Genomic DNA, 22,458 nt, shown 5'->3' with positions numbered 1-22,458 from the left:
TTTTCCAGCTGCAGTTGTGTCAACGTCGTGACCGCTTCGTGTAATTATCTTGCCATGTCCTTGTTTTCCTGTCGTGATTTCGTCCACTGTTCGTCGCGAGTCTTAGATCAAGTGCCCCATTGCGTGCCTAATCCGATCAGACCACGCTTGTTTTCGTAATCGTGACCACTGTCTCCCCCTTCTTGGCGGCGGTTGTTACTTTCTTCTCCGTGTATCTCTTCTCGATTGCCTCCAGACTGTGGCCCCGTGTTTCCACCATGTAGAACGCTACAACGACTGTGCAGAACAACGAACAGCCCGCAAAGAGGAAGTATGCGCCGAAAGAGGAAACCGAGAGCAGTACCGGAGTGATCAGCGCTACAACATAATTGGCGAACTGTTGGCCGGTGTCAGCAGCTTTTCACATGAAATAACTCATGGCAGTCTGCTAGAGAGATCGGCCGAGACTCACCCAATTGGCGCTCTGAGCCAAGCTCGATGCGCTGCTTCTGGTCTTCCTAGGCAGGCTCTCGACCAAGAAGGTGCGGAAGGAGAGCGCCCAGGTAAAGCTGTAGACGATGGCGAATAGGTAGATGGATACGATGACAACCCACTTGCCAGCTCCTCGGTCTGCATGAACTTCGTCGGCGGCGTACAACGAGCCCATGAGGACCATCAGAGCAGTGATTAGCACACCGCCCAGGAGACTGGAGGTCTTGCGTCCCCAGCTGTCAGCGAAGAACGTAGCGGGCACAGTCGTGGCCAAGATGACCAGCGCAGACACGCCGGATGCCAGAAACGTCGCCTTCTCGCCGTCCAACCCCGCCTGCGTGAACATGATTGGCGCGTAGTACAGTATTCCGTCAATTCCGCTCCACTGTTGGAATCCCATAAGGAACAAACCGAACAACGTCCTGCCCCTATACGGGGCGGAGAAGGCTTCGCGGAAGCCGGCGAATGCTTGCCTCAAGACTTCAGAGACCGGGGCGTTGGGATCATGTTCTTGGTCGTCAGATGAAAGCTCCAGTATCTCTTCGCCTTCTTTTTCATTCAACCCGAGCTTCTCGACAACGCGACGGGCCTCGTCTTGCCTGCCCTTGCTCATCAACCACCTTGGAGAAGGAGGAACGATGAAGTAACTTCCGGAGAACAGGAATCCCAAGAACGAGGCAACAGCCAGCGGAAGACGCCACGCCGCAGATGACATTCCCAGCGTCGCCGTACCATAACACCTGGCAATGACATGTCAGTATTTCCAACATGAGGACGTGCTGGGGCAGTATACATGAAGTATCCAGTCACGATTCCCGTGACGATGGCAAACTGCGGCAAGGCAGTCATGATGCCGCGGATGCGAGCAGGCGAGATCTCGGAGACTTGAACGTAGACATTGCTCAAGAACATGCCCTCCCCAATGCCCTTGATTAGCCGCCCAAGAATGAAAACACCCAGGATAGGAGACGCGCACTCAATGCCGGTGCCGCATCCGTAGATGAAAGCCCCGAGAGCGAAGAGGCGGACGTGGCCGAACCGGTCGGCCATGACGCCGGAGACTAGCGCCGACAGGGCGCCGGGGATGAGGACGGACGAGACGATGACTCCGTGCATGGTGGGGGAGAAGTCTCCGAAAGTTTCACGGAAGGAGGGCATGGTCGTTACGGGGCCTATGCTGCCCGTGTCGAGGCTAACTCATGGAAAGTTTTCATCAGCAACGCCGGCATAGTTGTTGACGGTGAGAAGGGCAAGTACACACCCGAACAGCATGGCGACACATGATGAAATGATGCTGGCTCTCACGTAGAGAGGAGCCGATAAGAATTTCATGTCAAAAACGGTACTTGAGATATGTTGGATGTGATTCTCAACGGGCACGAAGCATCAATGTTTTCTCTTTGACACCGCAAGATGACTTTTTTTCTTTGCGGTTAGCATTGGCAAAGTCAATGCCAAAAGCCGGTGGGTGAAAATTGGGTTTGAGCCCAACGCCGCCCGCCACAGCGCTTCGCAATGCCCGATTCATCGAAACCCACTTGTAGAGTTTTGCCTTATCGTGGATTTCGGGCCCGTGGAGGTCCACATCTCATGCCGATAGGGTCCATTGGCGTTTGTAAAAGTTGCCTCTTTCGGAAACTTTGGCGGAATGGCGCATGTGAGTAATGATTTGTCTCAAAGATAAGCTGCATTACAATGGGCCTAGAACGCCGTGATCGTCGAGTCAAATGGCGTATGATAAAGGTGTGGATTGGTTCTGTCTTCGTTAGTAGCGGGCTGACGCCGCCAAGATCTCACATGCTCTCAACCATTTACGTAGACTCGTTTGAAGAGGCACGGGGTTACACGAAATGGAAGGGTCTTGAGATGAGACCCTCGCGGGAAAAATTGACGGAAAGCAACACCAAGTCTCTATTAATATCTACAGGCCACCACACCACGCTTCAGTTTCAATGAGACCCCGCTCATTTCCGTCGTGCCTTGAACGTTTTCAAAGGGTTTACTTTCCTAGTTCCGACCTTCTTGCCACGTCCAAACTTGCCCTTCTTATTCCTCAATTTGCCGCCAACCTTTCTGAATGGTACCATACCGACCTCGTTTGAAGTGAGCGAGTCTTTGCCCTCCTTGGGAAGCAAGTATTCGGGTATATGCTTAAGATGGGGCTGCTGTCTTGCTGTCCTCAGCTCTCCGTCGTGACGTAGGTGCTGCAGTTCTGTAGGGTTCTCCTCGAAGTATCTGTAGAACTCAGTCAGTCGTGTCTCACAGAAACAAAGGCTGCACCGATAGTATGTGCTTAGAAAGACTTACCTCTTCAGCTTCTCACTCTTCAAGAGCTCCTGCTTCAACTCCCTCATACGCGCCTCTCTCACAGCCACCTTCGTGACTGCTCTCAACGCATCGTCCAGACGGTATCGGAACGCATCCAGATGCTCCTTCTTGAAGTTGTATGGCTTCACCTCCTTGCCCTGCTTCGCTTGCTGTCTCTTGATCTTGGCTAGTACCTTCTCGTCGTTCTCCGCGGTCTCGATGCTGGTGGGCATGTGCTTGCGGTACAGCTCCTTGGGTACGTAAAACGAAAGGGCCATGCCTGTCCTTCCAGCACGTGCTGTCCGACCAATTCGGTGTGTGTATGACGATGCTGACGTTGGCAAGTCAAAGTTGACAACGGCTGCCACATTCTTGAAGTCGATGCCTCGTGATACGCCAAACTCGACATCCCGCTTTGACGACTTCTTCTTGTTCTTCTTCTTAGACTCCTTCTTCTTCTCCTTCTCCTTCTCGCCCTCACCGTCTTCCTCCTCGGCGTCCTTCTCTTCGACGCCCATAGCGCTCTTCTCGTCGGACGCGATAATGATATCATAGACACCGCGGTTGAACTCCTCGAGCACGTGTGCTCTTGATGTAATGGGGAGCTCGGAGTTAAGGATACAGCTTCGGACCTGGAACTGTTCGAGGAAGAGCTTCAGGCGGTATGATCTGTCGACGTCGTTGACGAAAATGAGACACTTTCCCTTGACCAGCTTCAGCTTAAAAATAATGAAAGCCAATAAAAACTTCTCGTCCTCGGCGCAGCTCACAACGAACTGTGACAAGTTATCACCCTCCGTTTCCTCGTCGTCCAAGTCGAGGACGGTCGGTTTCCGGGCGAAAATTCCTTGCAGAGAGGTGACATCGGTTGACAAGGTAGCGCTCATCATCAGAAGCTGAACACCCTTGGGGAGCTTCCTTGCGATGTTCTCCAGATCCTCGTTATAGCCGTATGAGAGGATGAGGTCCGCCTCGTCGAGAACGAGATACGAGAGCTTTTCGAGGGACAAAGCATCGTTGAGAATATTCCTCCATGCGGTGGCAGGTGTGGAGATGACAATATCGGGGAAGTTAGACAGGAGGGAGCGTTGAACAGCATCGGAGATCTTGTCGACAAGCTTGACGGCGTGGATGTCCTTCGCGCAATAGGCTGAGAATTGCTCAATCGCTTTGAGAACTTGGTCGGCGAGTTCGCGTGTCGGGACTAGAATAACGGCAGTCGTGGCGGGAGAGGAGTCGGTCTGGAGGAGGGCTGGTTAGCAGCGGTCGCGAGGGCGTTGGTCTGCAGTCTCTTACCGTCTTGCGCTTCAGGATGCTAGACAGTACGGGCAAAACGTAAGCGGCGGTCTTTCCAGAGCCACAGGGAGCCTTAGCGACGACATCCTTGCCGTCAAGAGCGAGCGGAATGGCCTTCTGTTGGACTGGCGTCGGGTCCTTGAAGCTCTCCGCGGCGACACCCTGCACCAGTCGCGTGTCGAGGCCAAGATCGCTGAAAGTGAGTTCCTTCACGGCAGGCTGTGGCTCCTGAGTCTTGGCGCGCTTCTCCTCCTTCGGCGCGGAGTCGTCGGTCTCGGTATGCTTTCTCTTCATTGTGGGAGTGGCAGTGGTGACGGCGGTGGTAGCAGCGTTGTCGATGCGACGATGCAGACGGCGATTGAGTTGAGGCGACTGCACCTCAGCCAGAAAAAAAATCTGGAGGGGCGGGTCGAGACTTTTCTTATCTTATCGGCAAGCACAGACACTGGACGCACGGTTATGTAAGCCAGTACCCACTATCTCCGCCCCGGGGCCGGGGTCGGAGCCGGGACACGGACGACAGCGGCGGCGGACGTGCCGGACAATGGCAAGGGCGATGAGGGGCGACGATAAGAGAGATGGCAACAATTGCGATGATAGAGACGACAAGGTCATGATTTTACATTCAAGACAAGGCGGCAAGTATGTATGACCACAGGTAGAGGAAGCTTTGTTCAAGGGAGCTTAATTCAGACGAATTATAAAAGAAATTATTGTAAATCTACCGGAAAATATTTGGTTGCGAGTTGCGCTAATTCTAATCGATTTTATTTATTGCAAGCAACACGCTCTCTAATACGCATCATTTACAAGATCGCTCTCGTTTCCATGACTCCTTGGTCATGTGATACTGGTCGATAGGCCTAGATAAGAAGCTCTACAGCCACCTTCATCGACTATTTCATCCGCGCCCAGGAGTAAACAATGCCGCTAACAAATCCAATCGCTATCGCAGAAACGCTACCCACCGTTATAGGGGCTGAAAAGAAGATCAAGCCACTCAACGCAACTGGTAGCTTATTAAGGGCGCCTACCATCGAATATGTTGTCGAAGAGGTGACTCTGATGCACCATGCGGAGCTATACGAGATGGTGATAGCACCAAGGCCTGAGTAAATCATGCCGGCTATGATACTGTGTCGCGACGAATCGGGAAAGTTCTTTGCCAGGTTGGCAGCAGACCAGTCTTCCACCATAAGGGAGCAGGAAAGCAGGACGGGAATTGTCAATAAGTTGTTGTAAAACATGGCTGATAGAGTCAGTAAGAAAGATCCATAAAGTAAACCAGATGAACGTACTGTCCCAATCGCTAAAGTTCATCTTCTTGATGATCTTGCGCATTGACAGGAGATATGCGGCGCTGCACACAATATTGATGCCCATCCAGGTATATCCGACATCAAGATTTAATGACAGGCTTGAGACGCCTTTACTCAAAGACGCGTTGGCGGCGCTCTGTATGTCGGCCCATGCTGCAACGATCGAGCTCAGGACCATTAGGCAAAATGACAGGAAGGCCAGTGGGGTGACCTTGCCTCCGAACAACAGTACTTCGCCATACGCAATGACGATAGTGGTGAGATTTTTGAAAATGGTGTAAACCGGGACGGACAGAAATTGGAGCGCTTTGTTGCCGGTGTATATCATGCTCACGAGAAGCAGAGAGATTGGAAACCCTGCATGAGACACAGGAGTCAGCATGTGGGGAAGCAATGAATAAAGAATGACGACGTACACTGTTTGGCTTTTGTGTAATTAATGGGAGCCAGATTCCGAATCATTCGCAGTCTTTTGGCGAAAATAATCGCAGTAGTCGAGACGATAGCTTGGACGGCAAGATAGAAGAATGTCAGGTTCCACGAGCTCCCTGACACAACATATTTGTTGACGACTGTCATGCTGATAGAGGACAAACAGTACGCAACAATGGATAAGGCAGCGCTGTTTTCGATTTGCCTGGTCGTGGTTGAAGCGCCATTGTAGTCGCTCGCAAGCAGACCAGAAGCGGCCTTATCAGATGGTTTCGCGTCGCGGCCATCGTAAGCGTCATCCGGGATGTTGATGACATGGTCCCCCTTTTCGGGATTAGACATCGCGAAGAGTAGACGAAGGCTCTCGATAAGATGAAAAAAACGAAGAGCACGGGAATTCTGTGAATAAATTGTGTTTGAATTTTCCGTTCCTATGTGCCGCTGAGAAGGTTATTTGGAGAAGAGCGATAGCGAGAAGAGGGGTTTGCGACGTGTGCTTGATTGTGGCTGTGTTCAGTCTGCAGTCAGCCATCTCATTTCCCCAATACGAATTTCTGACCACACTTGGGGAGGCTGTGTAGCTTGTGCCGCAATGTCACTAGTGTCTCACTTTTATCAATCCATGTCTTCGGTTCATCTCAAAACATCCTTCTTTTCAGATAAGTCAGAGAGAAAAGTACAGCAGTTCCTAGGTTTGAAGCCTTGCCGATTGTTCTTGTCAAGTCTCTCTGTGAACTTGAGCGCGTGAGGTTAATGCGGCTGCTGATATCTCGGATCATTTAAGCTTCAGAGCACTTGATAATAAGTCCGGCCACGTATGGAAAAGAAAACATATTGATTCATAGTTTTTCCAAATGAACCAAAAGCAATTGTCACAGCGGTGAACGTATCGAAGGAAGAACTCCTCTGCGCACTACGAACTTCATTTTCATTGGTATTAAGTATATTCTAAGTCTACATTCTAAACTGCAAAACCCATCATCAGCTGATCAGGGACAGAACAGTGTTGCGCAAGAGCTATAAGTTTGCGTTTGACAGCCTGTGATCTGGATCCTTGCTTGAAACCTCTTACTGCGGCTTTCCAATCACGTTCTTCTTCCAACCGTTGTAATTGACGATCTTGGTGTCCGAGAGGAGCTTCCAGTCCTTCTTGCAATCGACTTGAAAGTCCAGAGCTCTGTCGTTGACAAGGTCTGTCGGGATGAGCAGCTGCTTAGCCCCCTTAGCAAACTTGACGGCGTCGTTGGTTTTGTCAATCTTGGACATTCGAAGAGCGCGGTTGAATGCTTCGTCATCGACCTTCTTATTGTTGACAGTCTGCGTGGACGCCCAATCGTACTGCGCACCGATTTTCCACCAGGTGTTCTGGGGAATCCACGCTTTGATGGTGTTGTCAACGGCGATTCTGTTGGCAGTAATAAGACAATGCCTACACAAGAGATACTAATTAGACGTGAAGCCTTATTTGCGATGTAACGAATGCTTACCAGTCACCAGGGTTTCCTTCCCACTGCCCAGGTCCAGGAGTGATGTAGACACCTTTGCCGATTTGGGCTCCGCCAGTGGTCAATGCCGGCTTGTAAACGATTCTGTGATTCTGGTTGTAAATCTTTGCTTGGTCCTGATTCACTCGTTAGCTTGCAACTCACTGAGGTCACCACTTCATGGGACACCTACCGGATGGACGGTCCTGTAACCAATTGTAATGCGGTCTCCTTGAAGCGTTGATTTCGGCTTCCCTCCCAATCCACAGCAGCCTTGGCGAGGTTCTATGGGCGCTGAGACAACGCTGCTAACGAGAACCGCAGCCGAAAACAAAGTAAAAATGTTGGGAAGAATCATGATGAGGGCTCTATTGGATGATTTGGCGAGAAGTGAAGTTGTGTGATGATTCTGTTTGATGCATGAGTGGATGATGCTCTCTTCTTCGACTAACAGAGCTTCGAATGTCGGATTTATAGCTCTTTCAAAAACACCATCATTTTTTGGGATCTATGTTGAACTGTTCGTACGTTAGTGCCAAGAGAGGTCCTGAGCGATGCTATCCTGCTCGGTATTAAGCTCGCTGCGCAACGCACGATGTCGGTGGGCCTTGGAGGATATCCGCACCGCCAAGATATGGGCCTTTTCTAAAGTTAGAAGACACTTCGAGGTACGAAAATCATTGCCAGCTGAAACTAAAGAACCGTAGCGATCATGATTCGGGTATAATGCGATCTATTTTGCGAAGATACTCTGTTCTTCAGACCGTCAAGGTCAAAACCGGTGACAATGAGGCCATAAGAGCTTAGTTTGACAGTGTCCAGATGTCCTTGGCTGGCCACCCTCGAAATTCTCGCGAGAATTTCACCTCCCACTTCAGCCGATGGCACCCATAATTATTTATTGCGCTTTGGTCGGATATTCCCGTTCAAGATGCCGGTTACCATTCTTTCAACAAGGCCTTGAGCTTCAATCTTGCGCAAATAGATGAGCGCGTCGTCAAAGATGAAGACTGAAGAATGTTCTGCGTAATGCTCAGCCGATGTCGCGTCCTCTCCCTTGCCACAAGCTCCCAAGACTGTAAGGTCTTCTGTGAAGGCTCAAAAGGCCAAGTAGACTCAATTGTGAGTTTTGTCTCGTTACGGAGGACTTCGTAACGAAGCAAGAATCCCTTGCCCACAGCGCCATGCCAAATCTCCATGGTGTGCAATCGTGGCATACGCCACGCTGCCCTACTTGCCGCCAACAGTAATTCGTTCGTTTCCATGGAACCCGTCCGTCTTGTCGGAATTTGAGAAGTAAGTGAGAGACTTCTGAGCCTACCCCACAACCTCATCCCGACCGGCAAAGCAGAAATTCTGGTTTCGGAATAGAACGGTCGAAAGAAGTCACTCGCTTCTACCGCGTGGGATATGACAAGTGTTTGCAGATCAAAGCTGGCCCTAAGTGCAAACCACCCCAGTTGCGCATTCCTTGGCTTAGGTTTTCGGCCATGCAACCAAGATTCCTGAGCCTCCCATATGGACACTGCGAAGACCTTTGGCGGTAAGTTCGCCAACAGAGCTCCGCATGCTTGATTTCTCTCTGCTTGACCCTCACCATCGATGCTTCGCCACGGCATGTATCTCACACGCCTCAAGCCGTCCAGTCGCTGCAAAACTTTCTGTATCGCAGAGGATGACAGAGACCGGAACATGTGGCGATTCATTGAAAATCCTGAGATGACTGGAACGTGCGGTAGCGATATCTCTCCGTTCCGACTACAAAAGTCGAGTAAACTTCCAATGAGGCGTTGTTTTGAGCCGAAATGCGAAAAGACTCTCGATCGTTGTTGGTGGGCGACAACGCTATGACTCTGGGCATTTCGACTGGACTGATCGTCGATTTGCGCATTACGAAAAGAATTCTGAGTGTCACTGGGCGAGCTAGCACACATCTCAAGCCAGATGCCGTGGCCGGTCGGTAAAGTCCAAGAAGACATCACCGAGAAGAGAGATACCAGTCCTTCGGTGAACCTGGCGTTGTTTTTAAGGATAGTGGTTTCGTCTTCTTTCTTATCACATCCATCACAGGTGTAATTTCTCAAAGAAATGTGGAATGTGATCTTTCTACACGCTGATACCCGGCTGTCGCTCATATAGGACTGAAAGGTGATGATTTCGAAGGGAGAGTACGGGAGATTGATACTTCGGAATGTAACTCAAAAAAGGCTTTCCAGTCTAGACAGACACTGGCGTAGTTGGAAAGTCGGCCAGTCCCGTGGCCAGCTTGGGAAACCAGGAATTCCAGAATGATGAGCCGGATCTCGGCGGGCAGCGTCTGCCATTGGAAGCTAGTGTTACCGCTCATTCGAACTTGGTTAGTCGATTCCTCTGTTAGGTTTTGCCCGCTGCTTGGGTAAGGAGAAGCATGTTCTTTCGATATCTATTTGTTCGTAAGTTGGAATTAGTCGAAGATGTGATTCAAGGCAAGGCAGGTTCGTGGGGTGTGAACGGGATTGTTCGTGTTCTGATTTGCCCCTTGGTATTGTCCTATTCAATGGCTATTGAGATATAATTGTGGTGAAAATTAAGTTTTCAAAACAAAGTGTGTCAATGGAGTCGGCTGATTGAAGTAGATACCTGTCTGTACCAGTACCTGTTTGTACTAGGACCCCTCTGGTGTGTGTGTCAGGGGACCTTTCCGGTCAACATTTGAGACGACTATTTTCAGTGATAATGTACAGGATTCTGGATTCATCTAGGTCTGGCGATGAAGTCACTTATAGAGAAAAAACTCCTTTTCTTGCGAGGTGCTGAAGCCGGAAGTTTTCAAACCCAAAAGAGGTCTAAGACAGAAGAATACATTGAACATGACTTTCGTTGGAAACTACAGTATGTGCGCTGCCTGCATCTGCAGGTCCTGAGTGCAGAATCTCAAGGTAACCTATCTCCGTTACGCGGTGCAAAAGATGTGGATTAAACGTGCTTCAACTCCAGGAGCAGTCTAGGAATTTATTTATTACCAAATGCCGTTTTATCGTTTGAAGCTGGAATCGACTACCCAGTTGGAATGAGTTGGGCAGTCTCACTGGTAGCACGCATTTGAAGGAGTTTCTTAACTATCAGACTATGTAGTTTGCACTTAGATACTAACAGTTGGCTTTACTGCTTAAGCGCAAGCTCTGGATAGCTCGGCAAGGGCCAGCCTCCCTTCTCCTCGCTGGAGAACTTGGTCGCTATTTCAGGGACGCGCAGTAGGCAGAGGATCCAGACAATCCAGTGCAGGATGAGAACGCCCCAATACGTGTCTGGCATGGTCAGCCTGATCATCGGCAGGCTGAGCTTCTGACATTCATCGATGAAGGGGCGCAGAATCTTGTCGTAGTTCTCAAAAGCGAGCGGAAGATCATCTGGATGCCGACTTATCTCCCCTGCTAAGACGTATGCTCCCACGAAGCTGCTAGTTGTGCCCATGGCACTGAAGGGCGAGGGACAATGTGCCGCATCGCCAAGAAGAACAACGCGGCCCTTGGACCATGTCTTGGTCTGGACCTGGACAACTTCCTGGCTGTAGAAGTTCTCGGTTGTCTTCATGCCCTTCATGAAGCGATCCGTCTGCCAACCAGCGTTTCGAAACTTGTGCGCCCAGAACTCCTTCTGCTGCTCCACTGATCCCCTGTGAATGAGTGACGCCTCATTCGAATGGTCTTTGATGAAAAAGTAGACTTGCGTTTCCGTCGGGTTGTGAGTCCTACGAAAGACCATGCGTCCTTCTGCTGGATGGTACACTCTGCCGATATTGTCGTCGCCGTCCTCGCGCGGAATGAACCAGTATGATGCATGCAAACCCAGATGGCGGTAAGGGTCCGGGGCGTCCGTTGGCTGTGTGGCTTTTCGAATCCTTGAACCCTGACCATCGGCCCCGACGAGTATGTCGAAAGTATCGGACGAACCATCAGAGAAGTGGGCGATAACCTCTTTCTCATCCTGCTCGAAACTCTCGACAGTCTTCCCGAAAATGTATTCGACATTGTCCTTTGTCGCGTCGTAAAGAATGCGGACAAGATCACCTCGCATAATCTCATACTCAGATGTCCCACTTTGAGCACCTTTGCCGGACGTGTTGGCCATAAGAGTGCCGACAGCTTTGCCAGTGGAATCAACTATAGCCATGCCGGCCTCGTCGACTCGGTTCGCTCTAACGGTGTCGAGAAGTCCCATGCGCTTGAGGACCTCGATACCTTGCTCGCGGAAGTCGATTTGTGCTCCGGTCGCTCTCAGTGCCGGGTAACGCTCAACGATGGTAACACGATGGCCTAGCCGTGCAAGCCAAAATGCCAATGCTGGCCCAGCGCAGCCACCACCGCAGATGAGAACTTTGAGGCGGGTCATGACGATGAAAATCAGCCGTTGTTGAGACTGCTAGACGGGAATATGATCCTGGGTGGGCTGCCTGATGTGTCTGACACGCATTCAAGGGCGCTTTTAAATGGCCAAAGTAGCTCCTTTATAATCATGAGGTCTCTTTAAGACTCTAGACATAAGCATTTGTGCTCCCGCTAGTCCTCAGCCACCCATCTCATGCGGCAGATCAATCGCCGTTTCCGGCCAAGGGAAACACGGTGTGTACGTAAGCCAGCCCTAGAAGCACGACTTCTTTGCAGCTTTGATATCTGTATATATGACATTTGGAAGGTCCTTTCACAGTTGGGCAGTAAGCTCGGGACATTACTGGTAATGGCGGTTAAGATGAATACTCCATCTGTTAGCAGCTTGACAGTTATTGCAGGGATGACATGATCCTTGCAGCTGAGGACCCCCGAGACTTGCATGCCTACTTACGGCTAGCAGGCGCAGAGCAAACCTGTGCTGCTATTGTCGTCAGATTCCGTTGCTTATCGACTGGCGGTACTTGACTTCAGATGAGTATCGTCGAGAACGTTAGGCGAGCCCTTTGGTCTGATTCGAAGTCTCCCGAGTTACTCAGGCTGCCCCTGAGTAATCCACAGAGCGACATGTTATGAGCGGGCAGGCAATCTTAGATAGTCTCTTTTCAATATCGCCCCCCTGTATATCCATCTCGCTCCTTGTCTCAAGGGTCCAAATGCTCAGCTGAGCCTGGCCCTGCTCCTTGTTGGGGCTTTCTGAAGCGCATGACCTTTCAAGCGACATGCGGCGCAGAGCTTTCCTCGACAACCCGATCGGCTATCATACGCATTTTCTTCTGTGCACACCCGTATGATTCTTTTCACCTGGCTATCACCGACTCATCGTAGAACCTGTCATTGCCTTGGATGAGTGAACCTGTGTGGCCGAAGGAACATGGGCGATTCGAACGATGTCGCGCACCTGGACCGCGCGTCTGTTGAGCTGAGATTTAAGAAGACGAAGATCAGGAAGCCGAAGAGGAAAGACGGAGGGCGATTGGATGAAATGGCTCAATGGTTGCTTGAACATCAGACCGGTATGTAAGAAAGTGCTGAATATGTCTCTAGTTGCAGATATTATCTCCCAATGCCGCACCCTAAGCCATGCAATGCTGACATCCGTCCCATGAACAGGCCTTGAGTTTCACACCGTCTGGCCCCTTCTTCTTGCGTACATCTTTGTTCCTACGGCCCGTCCGTTCACGTCGAAGTTCTTTGAGCTTTCTTACTAAAACCCAAACACAGGCAAATATGGCGCCGGCCATAACGATCTCTGCTTCGTCGCTCTCTGTGTGGTGCTCTGCATCGGTATCCGCGCGTCCTTGATACACCATGTCCTCTCACCCCTTGGCAAGCACTGGGGTATCAAGAAGAAGAAAGATGAGACGCGATTCGCGGAACAAGGCTGGATGCTGACCTACTATGTGGTTTTCTGGCCTCTTGGAATGGTAATTCTGACACCGAGCATCAACCGACCACAAAACTCATGAAACTGACTGGCTCTTAGTACCTCTACTGCAAATCACCTTATTACCTCAATATGAAGGAGTTGTGGTCCAACTGGCCTCAGAGAGAGCTCGATGGGCTTATGAAGATATACATACTGGCTCAATGGGCGTACTGGGCCCAGCAGGTCATTTCCGTCAATATTGAGGAAAAGCGTAAGGACTACGTGGAAATGCTGGTCCACCATGCAATCACGCTGTCTCTCATCGCCGCAAGCTACGCATATCATCAGACACGAGTCGGCCATTTGATCTTGGTACTGATGGATGTGATTGAGTTGATCTTCCCTGTGAGTTTAGTCATACGAAAACGCTGCAGAGGATTCTTGCTAACAATACAACAGCTGGCGAAGTGTCTCAAGTACATCGGCTTCAAAAAGGTCTGCGACGTGGTCTTCGGGGTTTTCTTGTTTGTCTGGGTCTTCACCCGGCACGTTTTCTACCTCATGGTATGTTGGAGTGTCTACTACGACCTACCCAAAGCCGTAGAGATGCCGTGTTTCCGGGGCGCACCTGGCGAAATCGAGAGCCCATTTCCTGCACCAACATGGTCGCATCTTCTGGAGCCACTTAAAGACCCAACAGGAACTGTGTGCTTTACTGACGGCGTCCGCCGAGGCTTCTTGACGTTTCTGCTGGTCCTCGAGGTGGTCATTTGCGCGTGGTCTTTCTTCATCATCCGGGTCACGGTGCGCGTTCTCAAGGGCGCCTCGGCTGAAGACGTCAGGAGTGACATGGAGGAGGCTGAGGAAACGGAGATCGAGTACGAGGTGGTGGAGGCTGTTGAGAAGGAAGTGGGCGTTGAATCCATCGATCTTAAAGCATGGGAGCGTCGCAACGCCAAAAAGGATACGGGCTCGAAAGCGACTAGCGTCAGGCTTCGCAGCCACAGTGACCGGAAGGACTTCCTGAACAGGATTGGTTGCGAGAAGCAGATTGATTGAGAAACATGAACGGGATACCAGCTAACGACTCTTGTGGACACTTCATCCGGGGAGATTGTTGTTCGAAAAAGTAAGGTATCACGACTAAAGAGGTTCTTGCAACCACCACAAGAGTCCAAGATGAGTCGTCAACGCGACTACCGACGAGATTTTGTCTTGCATTCACGAGCCATCTCAACGTTTTTTTACTACATCTGCAGCACAGATCAGCTCCTACTCCAATTTCAACATGCACGATTGACGCAAGGGGAATGAGACATCTTTACCGCACGCTTTTCTCGTCGTTTGCAACCCTATCAACCACTAAATTTGGCGGAGGGAACAAAGTTGCATCAAATCTGTCAAAGCAGTACTACGCGGGGCTGGGAATCTCTTCCGCCTCGGCCAAGAAGAATTTTAACGACGCTTTGTTCATATTTGGACCCATACTTTAGTAGCAGAAGCCGATCTAGGCTGCTAGATGTTGACTTTAAGTCTCAACCCCGTAGACCGGCTCACAGTGATCTTGAGTTGGAAAGGTAACAACGTCTGCTGGCAATGAAAAGTCTTAGAAGGGGCTTAATGGGGCAATTTTGACTTGGTACATAACTCTGGATATGACGACACAAATACGTTGACCCTTAATGTTCACGTCGGGCTTATTTGAATGAAGATGTGCAGCTTATAAATCCAATGACCACTCTACAACTACAGTCCGCCCTGGGTCCACATTCAAGCCGCTTGAAAAGAGGTGTTGCGAAGGAATCGAAAGACATGACCGAAGCCTAGACACCATATTCTTCGGAGATGGAACAGTTTCTCAGCCATACATAATAGCAGGGCAAGATTTCTAAGCTCCGCTTGGAATGCAAATGGACTATAAACATTTCGTAGGTGTTGTGTTCATTGGGAGGACTAAGAATGGATGCACTCGATTAAACGGTGCTGATGAGCGAGCACATCTGCCAAAATGACGTGGACAGAGTAATTCATAGCTGCAAACATGTCTCTTGGTCTTGGATGTACCTACCTAGGTATGTAGTCAATTTCAGGACAAGGACGGCTGACACCAAACAGGTAGCAGCAAATATTCTCCTATCTTTCGTCGTCTACCCGTTATCGATGTAATTCCCCATGCTTTCTGTCATCTCTGTACTCTGAATTTCTTGTTGGCTTATTTCGCGGAGAGGACTGGGCTGACCAACCAGAACAGAATTCGGCCGAGTCTGGTGCCATGCAGTCATCAACGAATGCCAACCACAGCAATTGACTTAGGTACACCCGGCTTGGTAAGCACTAGTGATCTGTCTGCTTCCACCTGGCCTCAACTTTGGATTATATGCCTGAAGCTCTATTTAAGGTAATTCGCAGCCCCAACTGGTATTTGGTTAGAACCCCCCCTTCTGGCACCTGTGGACGTGGACCTCATAGATAGCAATCTACCAAGCTACAAGACTACGCACAATTCAAGAGGCTCTACATCGAAGAAACTCTACGTCGCAGCTACAAATTCTTTCATGATGGCGTATTGCGATTTTTGTGCAAAGCTCACTGTTGAATATCTTTTCTACCAGGATATCAAATTCCACCACGATCTTAAATCCCTCAAGGAGAGCGCCGAAACAGGCTGTGATTTCTGTGGTCTTTGTTGGGTCAGTATTAAGGCCAAATGCATGCCTCAGTATCTTACTGAGCTCCTCAACGGAGAAAGACCAAGCTCACTTGATGGAGACCAGCCATGGTATCCCAGCATCTGGCTTCATGGTCAAATCGTACCTGTTGCATCGGATAGTGCAGATGGCGTTTGAATCACTTGCGGACGAAGTCGGACATCGGTCGACTTGGGTTTGTCAGAAACCAACCCTCCCGGATCCCCACTAAGCATCAAGCTATCGTCTTACGCGTGAGTGTGCAAGATTCGAGCCCCATTCAACAAACACTATGTAGAGTCTCATCAGGCTGATAGATGCAAGTATTGATGGATCTGCCGCTGCCTCGATATATCCCGAACGATGCATCGCTACAGACCCCGACCCCGACCTGTACATCTCGTTCACTCTTTCCCGGCTAAAAGACTGCCGCGAGAAACACGCTCGCTGTGCAAGACCACATTCACTACAGATGCCCACACGTGTTATTGAAGTTGGAACGGACCGTAAATCCAGGCTTCGGGTTACAAATGGTCTTTGCGAACCATATGTGGCGCTATCTTATTGCTGGGGACCCTCGACAGATACTGTCAAATTGACGCACGACACTTACGATGATTTCATCATCGAACTCCCGGAGCAGAGCCTAACAAAATCTCACCAAGATATTATTCAATTTACTCGGGCCCTTGGATTTAAATACTTGTGGGTTGATGCCCTCTGTATTATCCAGGGTGACGAAGACGACTGGGCTTTTGAGTCCAGGCGTATGGAACATGTCTACGGCAACGCGGCTCTGACAGTGGTGGCCGCACGCTCTCCGGACTCCCGTGAAGGCTTCATAAAGCCTCTAGCTGGGATGAAGCGGCAGCCATGTCCGATTCCCCTATCGCCTTCAAGTGAGGATGTTCTCTACATCGATCGGCCTACCAATTTATCCATTGGTCCTACGACCACCCGCGGCTGGTGTTATCAAGAAGAGTTTCTCTCCAAATACACCATTCAATTTGCCGAGGAGCAGATCGTATACAATTGTCGGACGTGGAGCTCTTGGGAAGACGGTACGACTAAAGTCTGGGGCTCGCCCGGCATGCCGTCCCCTCCAGTCTTCCCATCCACGGCCAAAGATGTGAACATACGGAGGGAGCAAACGCTTACCATGTGGTATGCACAGATCGATAGGTTCACACTGCGCACTTTATCCAATCCCCACGACGTTTTTGCCGCCATAGCCTCCATCGCCAAGCTCGCTGTTGGCGTTCTTGGCTCTCATTATGTTGCTGGACTGTGGGAAGATGATATTGCCAGAGGCCTTCTTTGGAAACCGCGTCATCACGTACAGCAAGGCTTTCGTATTCCTCCTGTGCGCCCTCAGCCTACGAGGCTGGCCCCTCCACCGGTCGTACGAGCACCGTCATGGTCATGGGCCTCAGTCGAAGGTCCAATACACCACCAACACACAGGCAGGAAATTCAAAGATTTTGAAAAGCCGGGGTTCATCAAGATTAAGCCCGATCTGGAAAACGATAGATGGACAGTCGATGCTTATTGCAATACGGCTACTCTGCACATGCCACACTGCGAGCTTAGTCTGATTGGACATGTTGCCAAAGCATCGGTTATGAACACACCGACGGCTGACTATGTTTCAAGCAAACAACGAAACTGGTGGAAGTACTGGTGGAAGAACAAGGCCAAACATTACGGGGTTCTGCTCGTTGACGCTGAAGAGACATGCGCAGATGACAGCACCTTGGCTGACAAAGTAATCGCCATCGGTATGTTTGATGTGCCCGACGAGGCAACCCAGGAGGTTTGGTGTCTGAATATCATAGAGAGGGAAGGTTTGATGTTAGTCAAGCAGGGAGAGAAGTGGCGGCGCATTGGTTGGTTTGCACTGGAAAGGGTATCATGGTTTGATGTCCGTCATGAAAGTCAGATTAGGCTGGTATGAAACCATGGCGGAATGCGTACTATCATGTACATTTTCATACTCCAGTTTTAATCAAGAGAAGTCTTGTGACTCTCTCAATAGCTTCAACAATCTTCGCGATCCACTCGATCGCACCTTTCATGTCTTCCGCCTCCATGCATTCCACGACCCCGGGGAAGATGACTCCATCGTATCCATACCAAAGTCCTGGAGCAAAGATCTGTTGAATTCAATGTCAGCGACCTGCTGTTTGATCTAGTAAGAATGGTACTTGCCATATGTCGATACCACTCCCTCCCTGGCAACCCTTCGCCTTTTGGCAGTAAGAAATGACGCTCAAGGTTGAGATACTTTGTATTTACGCCGCTATCGGGTTGCAAGCTCGTTGGAGAAGCTTTGGTGTTTGATCTCGTGTCCACTTCGAGAGCAGCAGCATGAAATCGACTGATCACTCTGTCAAGGGCCGAAAGGTCAAGCAAACTCCCGTATTTGGTCTCCAGTTGTTTTGAGTGGTGCGCAAGAACCTTTGGATACTCCACAGCCTCAAATAAGATGCTTCCAGTACCAGCGAGCCGAATAGTGAGAAGTCCCCATAGTTGAGCCATGGCAAGATGCTTCTTGAAGCCCACATCACCAAACTTCTCAACCCAGTAGAAGCTGTCATAGTTGGAGTGATAAGGGTAAACTCCTTGACCCTGGCGATTGAACAGTAGGTCGACGGAGGGAATGCCAAGATGGTTGAAGAAAACTGTGTAGTCGCTCCCGGTCCCCATGAGGTCAAGCACTGGGGTCGGACGCCCAGGGTCGGTCCGACGTTGATCACCAAGCCAGTCATCGTATACAGTCTTGCCTTCGTGGATTGGCGACCGGATCAATTGGGTAACGTCCCTAAGGACGCTGGCCAACAGGGGGCTACCTGTGACGCCGAGTACTTGGCCGCCATTTGTAGCCTCATCGACGTTAAGGTCTGGACAAGAGTCAGTCGTAATATCTGAGTGATTAACGGTTCCTAGACTTGCATGCGACGCAGTTCTTGCTTAATTCTTGTTGATGATGCTCACCCCATTCGGTGGAACCCACCAAGCCGTACTCTTCATTATCCCAATTTGCCAGTATTCTACATCCGTATTAGCTGCCAGATTCAGCAGAAATGGTGAGTTACTATTCCATTTTCTGAACACTTACATCTTGCGATACGGTTTCCAACCACTCTGACACAGCCCACCCAAAGCGCGGGCAACCTCGTTCATAGCGGCTGTCCCACTCACAGGGTCGATCGCACCGCAACACCAGGAATCGTGGTGGTTCCCTAGAACAATGCTTTCATCTGTCATTCCTCGGATGGTACCTATGACATTATAGATCGGAGCGTATTTGTAAGTCCCTATTCAATATAGATCAGTATTATTGATCCTTGCGGCTCCAGTGATTATGCATTGACAAATTGCTAGAAGCATCGTGAAGGGTCGGAGTAAACTCGAATGCGCATCAAGCGGGATGAACGTAAGGCTGACCATCTCAGACAGGAAAGGAAACTTACCATGGTTGGCTAATGAGACTCGCACTTTGCTTGGTCCAGTAAAGTAGTCGATGTCAGCAAGGCACCCTTTCCAATCACTCCCTTCGCCGCCCATGGAAAAGGGACTCAGACCCTGTCCGTTCAAGGCCTTCAAGAATGGAACAGCATCGGCATAGGATATGGGAAGGGATGGTATTTTCGGTGTGGCGTGTCCAGGATCTTGACGTTCGACATCATTTCCAGGCAAGCTTGGGTACCCAGGGGTCGTAGGGTCCCCAACAGCTATCGAGAAAAAGTCGACGCTTCCTCTCTGAATGGACTTGGGGTGCCTAGCTGGTCCATGTGGAAAAGACTTGTAGCCATTGGCCTCGGTGTACTGCCCGTCCTCTTGTGGATCGTTGTACAATACAACAGCAGCAGCGCCGTACTGCTCTGCTGCCCGAACCTTCAAGCCTCTGAAGACTTTGGCGTACTTGCAGATGACAATCTTCCCCTTGACTGAGATTCCCTTTGACTCAAGAAGCTCAAAGTCTCTCAACTCGCCAAAGTTTGCGTAAACTAACTCAGCGCAGGCCTCGCCATTGGCACTGAAGCCGTGAAATGCCGGGAGACCGTTCTTGGGTGATGACGTGGGATCTTCAGGAACCTCGTCTTCTGTCAATGAAGCTTCGAATGCTACTTCTCCGTCGGAGTCGAGGAGTTGCAGTCTTTGTGACACGGGAAAGTTTTGAAGCACATCGTATTGTTCCAGTTCCGTGGGAATGCCGTATGATCTCCAAAGATCTCGGATGCGTGTGGCGTGGGCCAGATCGCCGGCGAGATGGGGTTTTGCGCTGTATTCTTTGGACCAATGACGCAGGTTGGCTGTTGTAGGTGTCTCCAGCATTAGCTGTTCTGCCTCTTGTTGAGTCACCTTGATCTCCATGGTTGGTGTTCACGTTATGGGAAACGATAAATCCCCGCATGGGGAAACGCGACGTTCAAAGGTCGTCCATAGTCAGCTCTATATGTAAGGAATCTGCTTGTAGCAGTCTAATTCCTGCCCCACCAAACGCGGGGACCTCGGAGACCCAGTCAGAGATAAGAGAAACAGGTGCTCCGGTGACTTGGGACAGCTTGAAATGTGTACATAATGAGATGATGAATATTGGGAATTGTCTTGGTTCAATTTGTCTTCTGCATTTTAACCACATACATCTACGATCAACCGCATAAACATTTTGATGCAATCAATGTAGTCCACAATGTCGACCTTTTCGTCAGGCCGGGTGTTGTACTTTCCTCCGGGACCACAGACTATTCCCTCCATACCTAGAGTTTTGAAGAGATGCCCGGCGTCAGACCCGTAGAAACAAGTTGGCGCAAGAACACCAGTTGGTTGCTCTCGATTCCGAATTTCACGGTATGCCTTATTCAAAGACGTCACAATGCGCGACTTGGGTGAAACCTCGAACGCAGGCATCGTCGGCTCAAATCTTTGGCTGACCGTCGCCGACATCCCGGGATATTTCTCAATGATCTTTTCGACCAGTTCCCGGATGTCAGTCATTACGCCGTCTTGGGTTTGACCGGGAGCATATCTCGCGCTCCCGGCAAGCCTGCAAACGTCCGCAACTTGAGCCGGCCGCCATTCAACCAAGTCCTTGCCAAGAGCGCCATGAACAACGCCCACTGAACACCGGTTGCATTTCTCATGCTCGCTGCTCTTTGCCCCGCGGAACTTCATCTTGTCCATTTGCAAGATCAGCTCGCATCCAGCCAGAATGGCGTCGGAAGCCTCGTCTTTCGCGGACATGTGTCGCGTAACCCCGATGATTTCGATCTCAAAGACCAATGCTTCTGCATGCATGGTCACAGCTTTGATGTCTGAAGGCTCACAGTTGACGAAGTAGTCAGCCCCTTGCACCCGACCCTGATCAATCAGAGCCATGGTGCCGACGCCTCCTTGGAGCTCTCCCACAACATAGGTCAAGACCACGTCGCCTTTTGGTCGCCATCCGCTTTGAAGAAGCGCTTCAACGGCGCAAAAGTAGGCCGCACAGCCTGACTTCATGTTGCTGACTCCAATGCCGTAAATGAATTCTTCGTCGATTTTGCCTTCCCAGGGGTCCACCGTCCATCCTTCAGAGACAGGGTTCGTGTCCAGATGACCATTGAAAAGTAAGGTCTTGGGTGTTTGTGAACCTCCAGCAACTCCTTTTCCTTTCCAAATTCCAACAGCATTTTGTCTCCGGCCTTCGTCGAAAGGAAAGACATCTGCTTCCAGGCCGATGCTTTTCATCTGGTCGGCCATGAATCTTGTTGCCTCCAGTTCTCCATCAGTCTGAGAGTAACTCTTGATCTGGATGAGCCTGGAAAGAAGGTCGAGACAATGCTCTTGGTCGATCTCCGGCACTTGCATCTTGGTATTTCGTCGTAATTCTTGATGTTGCCCTAGGTCTCGTGGTGTTGTAACGGGTTGCACTTTTGCTAATCAACCAGCAATGGTTAGTCAACAGACTTTCGTCCAAAGCTTCGAACTGCTGTCTTTCTGTTCGTACGAACTGTAAGATTCGATGATGTTTGCGCATTACGAATCGCCGCGATAAGCCGGATATCGGTAACCGCCGAATCCACCGCAGATCGCTGTGGTTCCCCGAGGATAACTCTAACAACCCCGGACCTGGGGTTGGCTAGCGCGACTCTATTGGCGATGCTCTTATCAGGGAAAACAAAAGTCTGTAGGATCTTAGAGCTGGTCAATCCTTCTCTACTGTCCAATGAAGGTGTCAAGTAGCCTAGGCCCCCGGAAGTCGATGTGGGACTCGAACATTCAGTCATGGAAGGTCCACGCCGTAACTACTATTAGCTTTGATCTTGTAACAGGTTTTTTAATTGTATGCAGATCGGGGTGGGTTTCCGTCAACACAGTCTAGCTGTGATTGAGTACAGTCTTATCAAGCGAGACTGTATGCGAATCTGCCGACGTCGTCGGACCGGCTCCGATAACCCGGAAGAAGGATTAAATCCCTAGTTGCCACAAGATAAGCACCGCCAAAATGCTGACTCTAATTGATCTAATTGACGGAGTCTGCAGTTTATCTCCGCACACAGCACCACAATTGATACGCAGTTCGGCACCTATGATCCGAGTGCAAATGGGACTCGAATGATGCCGCATATCTACTACCGGGATCCTTGTTTGGGGAGAAAGGGAAACCGTTGAATATGTATG

General features: G+C 50.2%; 8 protein-coding genes across 8 annotated transcripts; 1 reads left to right on the top strand and 7 right to left on the bottom strand.

The window, feature by feature from the left end:
• Positions 1–136: 136 nt before the first annotated feature.
• Positions 137–1,629, bottom strand: COL26b_006829 (uncharacterized protein; the record flags this gene model as incomplete). The annotated part of the gene is made up of 3 exons (XM_053179640.1): positions 137–376; positions 452–1,211; positions 1,265–1,629. The coding sequence occupies 3 exons, from the start codon at positions 1,627–1,629 to the stop codon at positions 137–139; spliced, it is 1,365 nt and encodes a 454-aa protein (XP_053036429.1).
• An 806-nt stretch (positions 1,630–2,435) lies between these two features.
• Positions 2,436–4,368, bottom strand: DBP9 (ATP-dependent DNA/RNA helicase; the record flags this gene model as incomplete). Its single annotated transcript, XM_053179639.1, has 3 exons — positions 2,436–2,706; positions 2,779–4,019; positions 4,075–4,368. The coding sequence occupies 3 exons, from the start codon at positions 4,366–4,368 to the stop codon at positions 2,436–2,438; spliced, it is 1,806 nt and encodes a 601-aa protein (XP_053036428.1).
• Positions 4,369–4,970: 602 nt separating this feature from the next.
• Positions 4,971–6,167, bottom strand: VRG4_1 (GDP-mannose transporter into the lumen of the Golgi; the record flags this gene model as incomplete). The annotated part of the gene is made up of 3 exons (XM_053179638.1): positions 4,971–5,323; positions 5,373–5,699; positions 5,990–6,167. The coding sequence occupies 3 exons, from the start codon at positions 6,165–6,167 to the stop codon at positions 4,971–4,973; spliced, it is 858 nt and encodes a 285-aa protein (XP_053036427.1).
• A 726-nt stretch (positions 6,168–6,893) lies between these two features.
• On the bottom strand, positions 6,894–7,667 carry COL26b_006826 (uncharacterized protein; the record flags this gene model as incomplete). The annotated part of the gene is made up of 4 exons (XM_053179637.1): positions 6,894–7,254; positions 7,313–7,414; positions 7,503–7,594; positions 7,623–7,667. The coding sequence occupies 4 exons, from the start codon at positions 7,665–7,667 to the stop codon at positions 6,894–6,896; spliced, it is 600 nt and encodes a 199-aa protein (XP_053036426.1).
• A 2,783-nt stretch (positions 7,668–10,450) lies between these two features.
• On the bottom strand, positions 10,451–11,680 carry COL26b_006825 (uncharacterized protein; the record flags this gene model as incomplete). The annotated part of the gene is made up of 1 exon (XM_053179636.1): positions 10,451–11,680. One exon carries the CDS (start codon positions 11,678–11,680, stop codon positions 10,451–10,453), a length of 1,230 nt encoding a protein of 409 aa, XP_053036425.1.
• Positions 11,681–13,255: 1,575 nt separating this feature from the next.
• On the top strand, positions 13,256–14,164 carry COL26b_006824 (uncharacterized protein; the record flags this gene model as incomplete). Its single annotated transcript, XM_053179635.1, has 2 exons — positions 13,256–13,510; positions 13,565–14,164. The coding sequence occupies 2 exons, from the start codon at positions 13,256–13,258 to the stop codon at positions 14,162–14,164; spliced, it is 855 nt and encodes a 284-aa protein (XP_053036424.1).
• A 3,616-nt stretch (positions 14,165–17,780) lies between these two features.
• COL26b_006823 (uncharacterized protein) lies at positions 17,781–20,169 on the bottom strand (the record flags this gene model as incomplete). Its single annotated transcript, XM_053179634.1, has 3 exons — positions 17,781–17,945; positions 18,088–18,692; positions 19,266–20,169. 3 exons carry the CDS (start codon positions 20,167–20,169, stop codon positions 17,781–17,783), a joined length of 1,674 nt encoding a protein of 557 aa, XP_053036423.1.
• Positions 20,170–20,792: 623 nt separating this feature from the next.
• On the bottom strand, positions 20,793–21,645 carry COL26b_006822 (uncharacterized protein; the record flags this gene model as incomplete). Its single annotated transcript, XM_053179633.1, has 2 exons — positions 20,793–20,915; positions 21,052–21,645. 2 exons carry the CDS (start codon positions 21,643–21,645, stop codon positions 20,793–20,795), a joined length of 717 nt encoding a protein of 238 aa, XP_053036422.1.
• Positions 21,646–22,458: the final 813 nt, after the last annotated feature.

The sequence above is a fragment of the Colletotrichum chrysophilum genome (genome assembly GCF_026319265.1).
Source record: "Colletotrichum chrysophilum strain AFK26 chromosome Unknown scaffold_52, whole genome shotgun sequence".
Taxonomy (NCBI): domain Eukaryota; kingdom Fungi; phylum Ascomycota; class Sordariomycetes; order Glomerellales; family Glomerellaceae; genus Colletotrichum; species Colletotrichum chrysophilum.
This window is presented reverse-complemented; position numbering and strand designations above follow the sequence as displayed.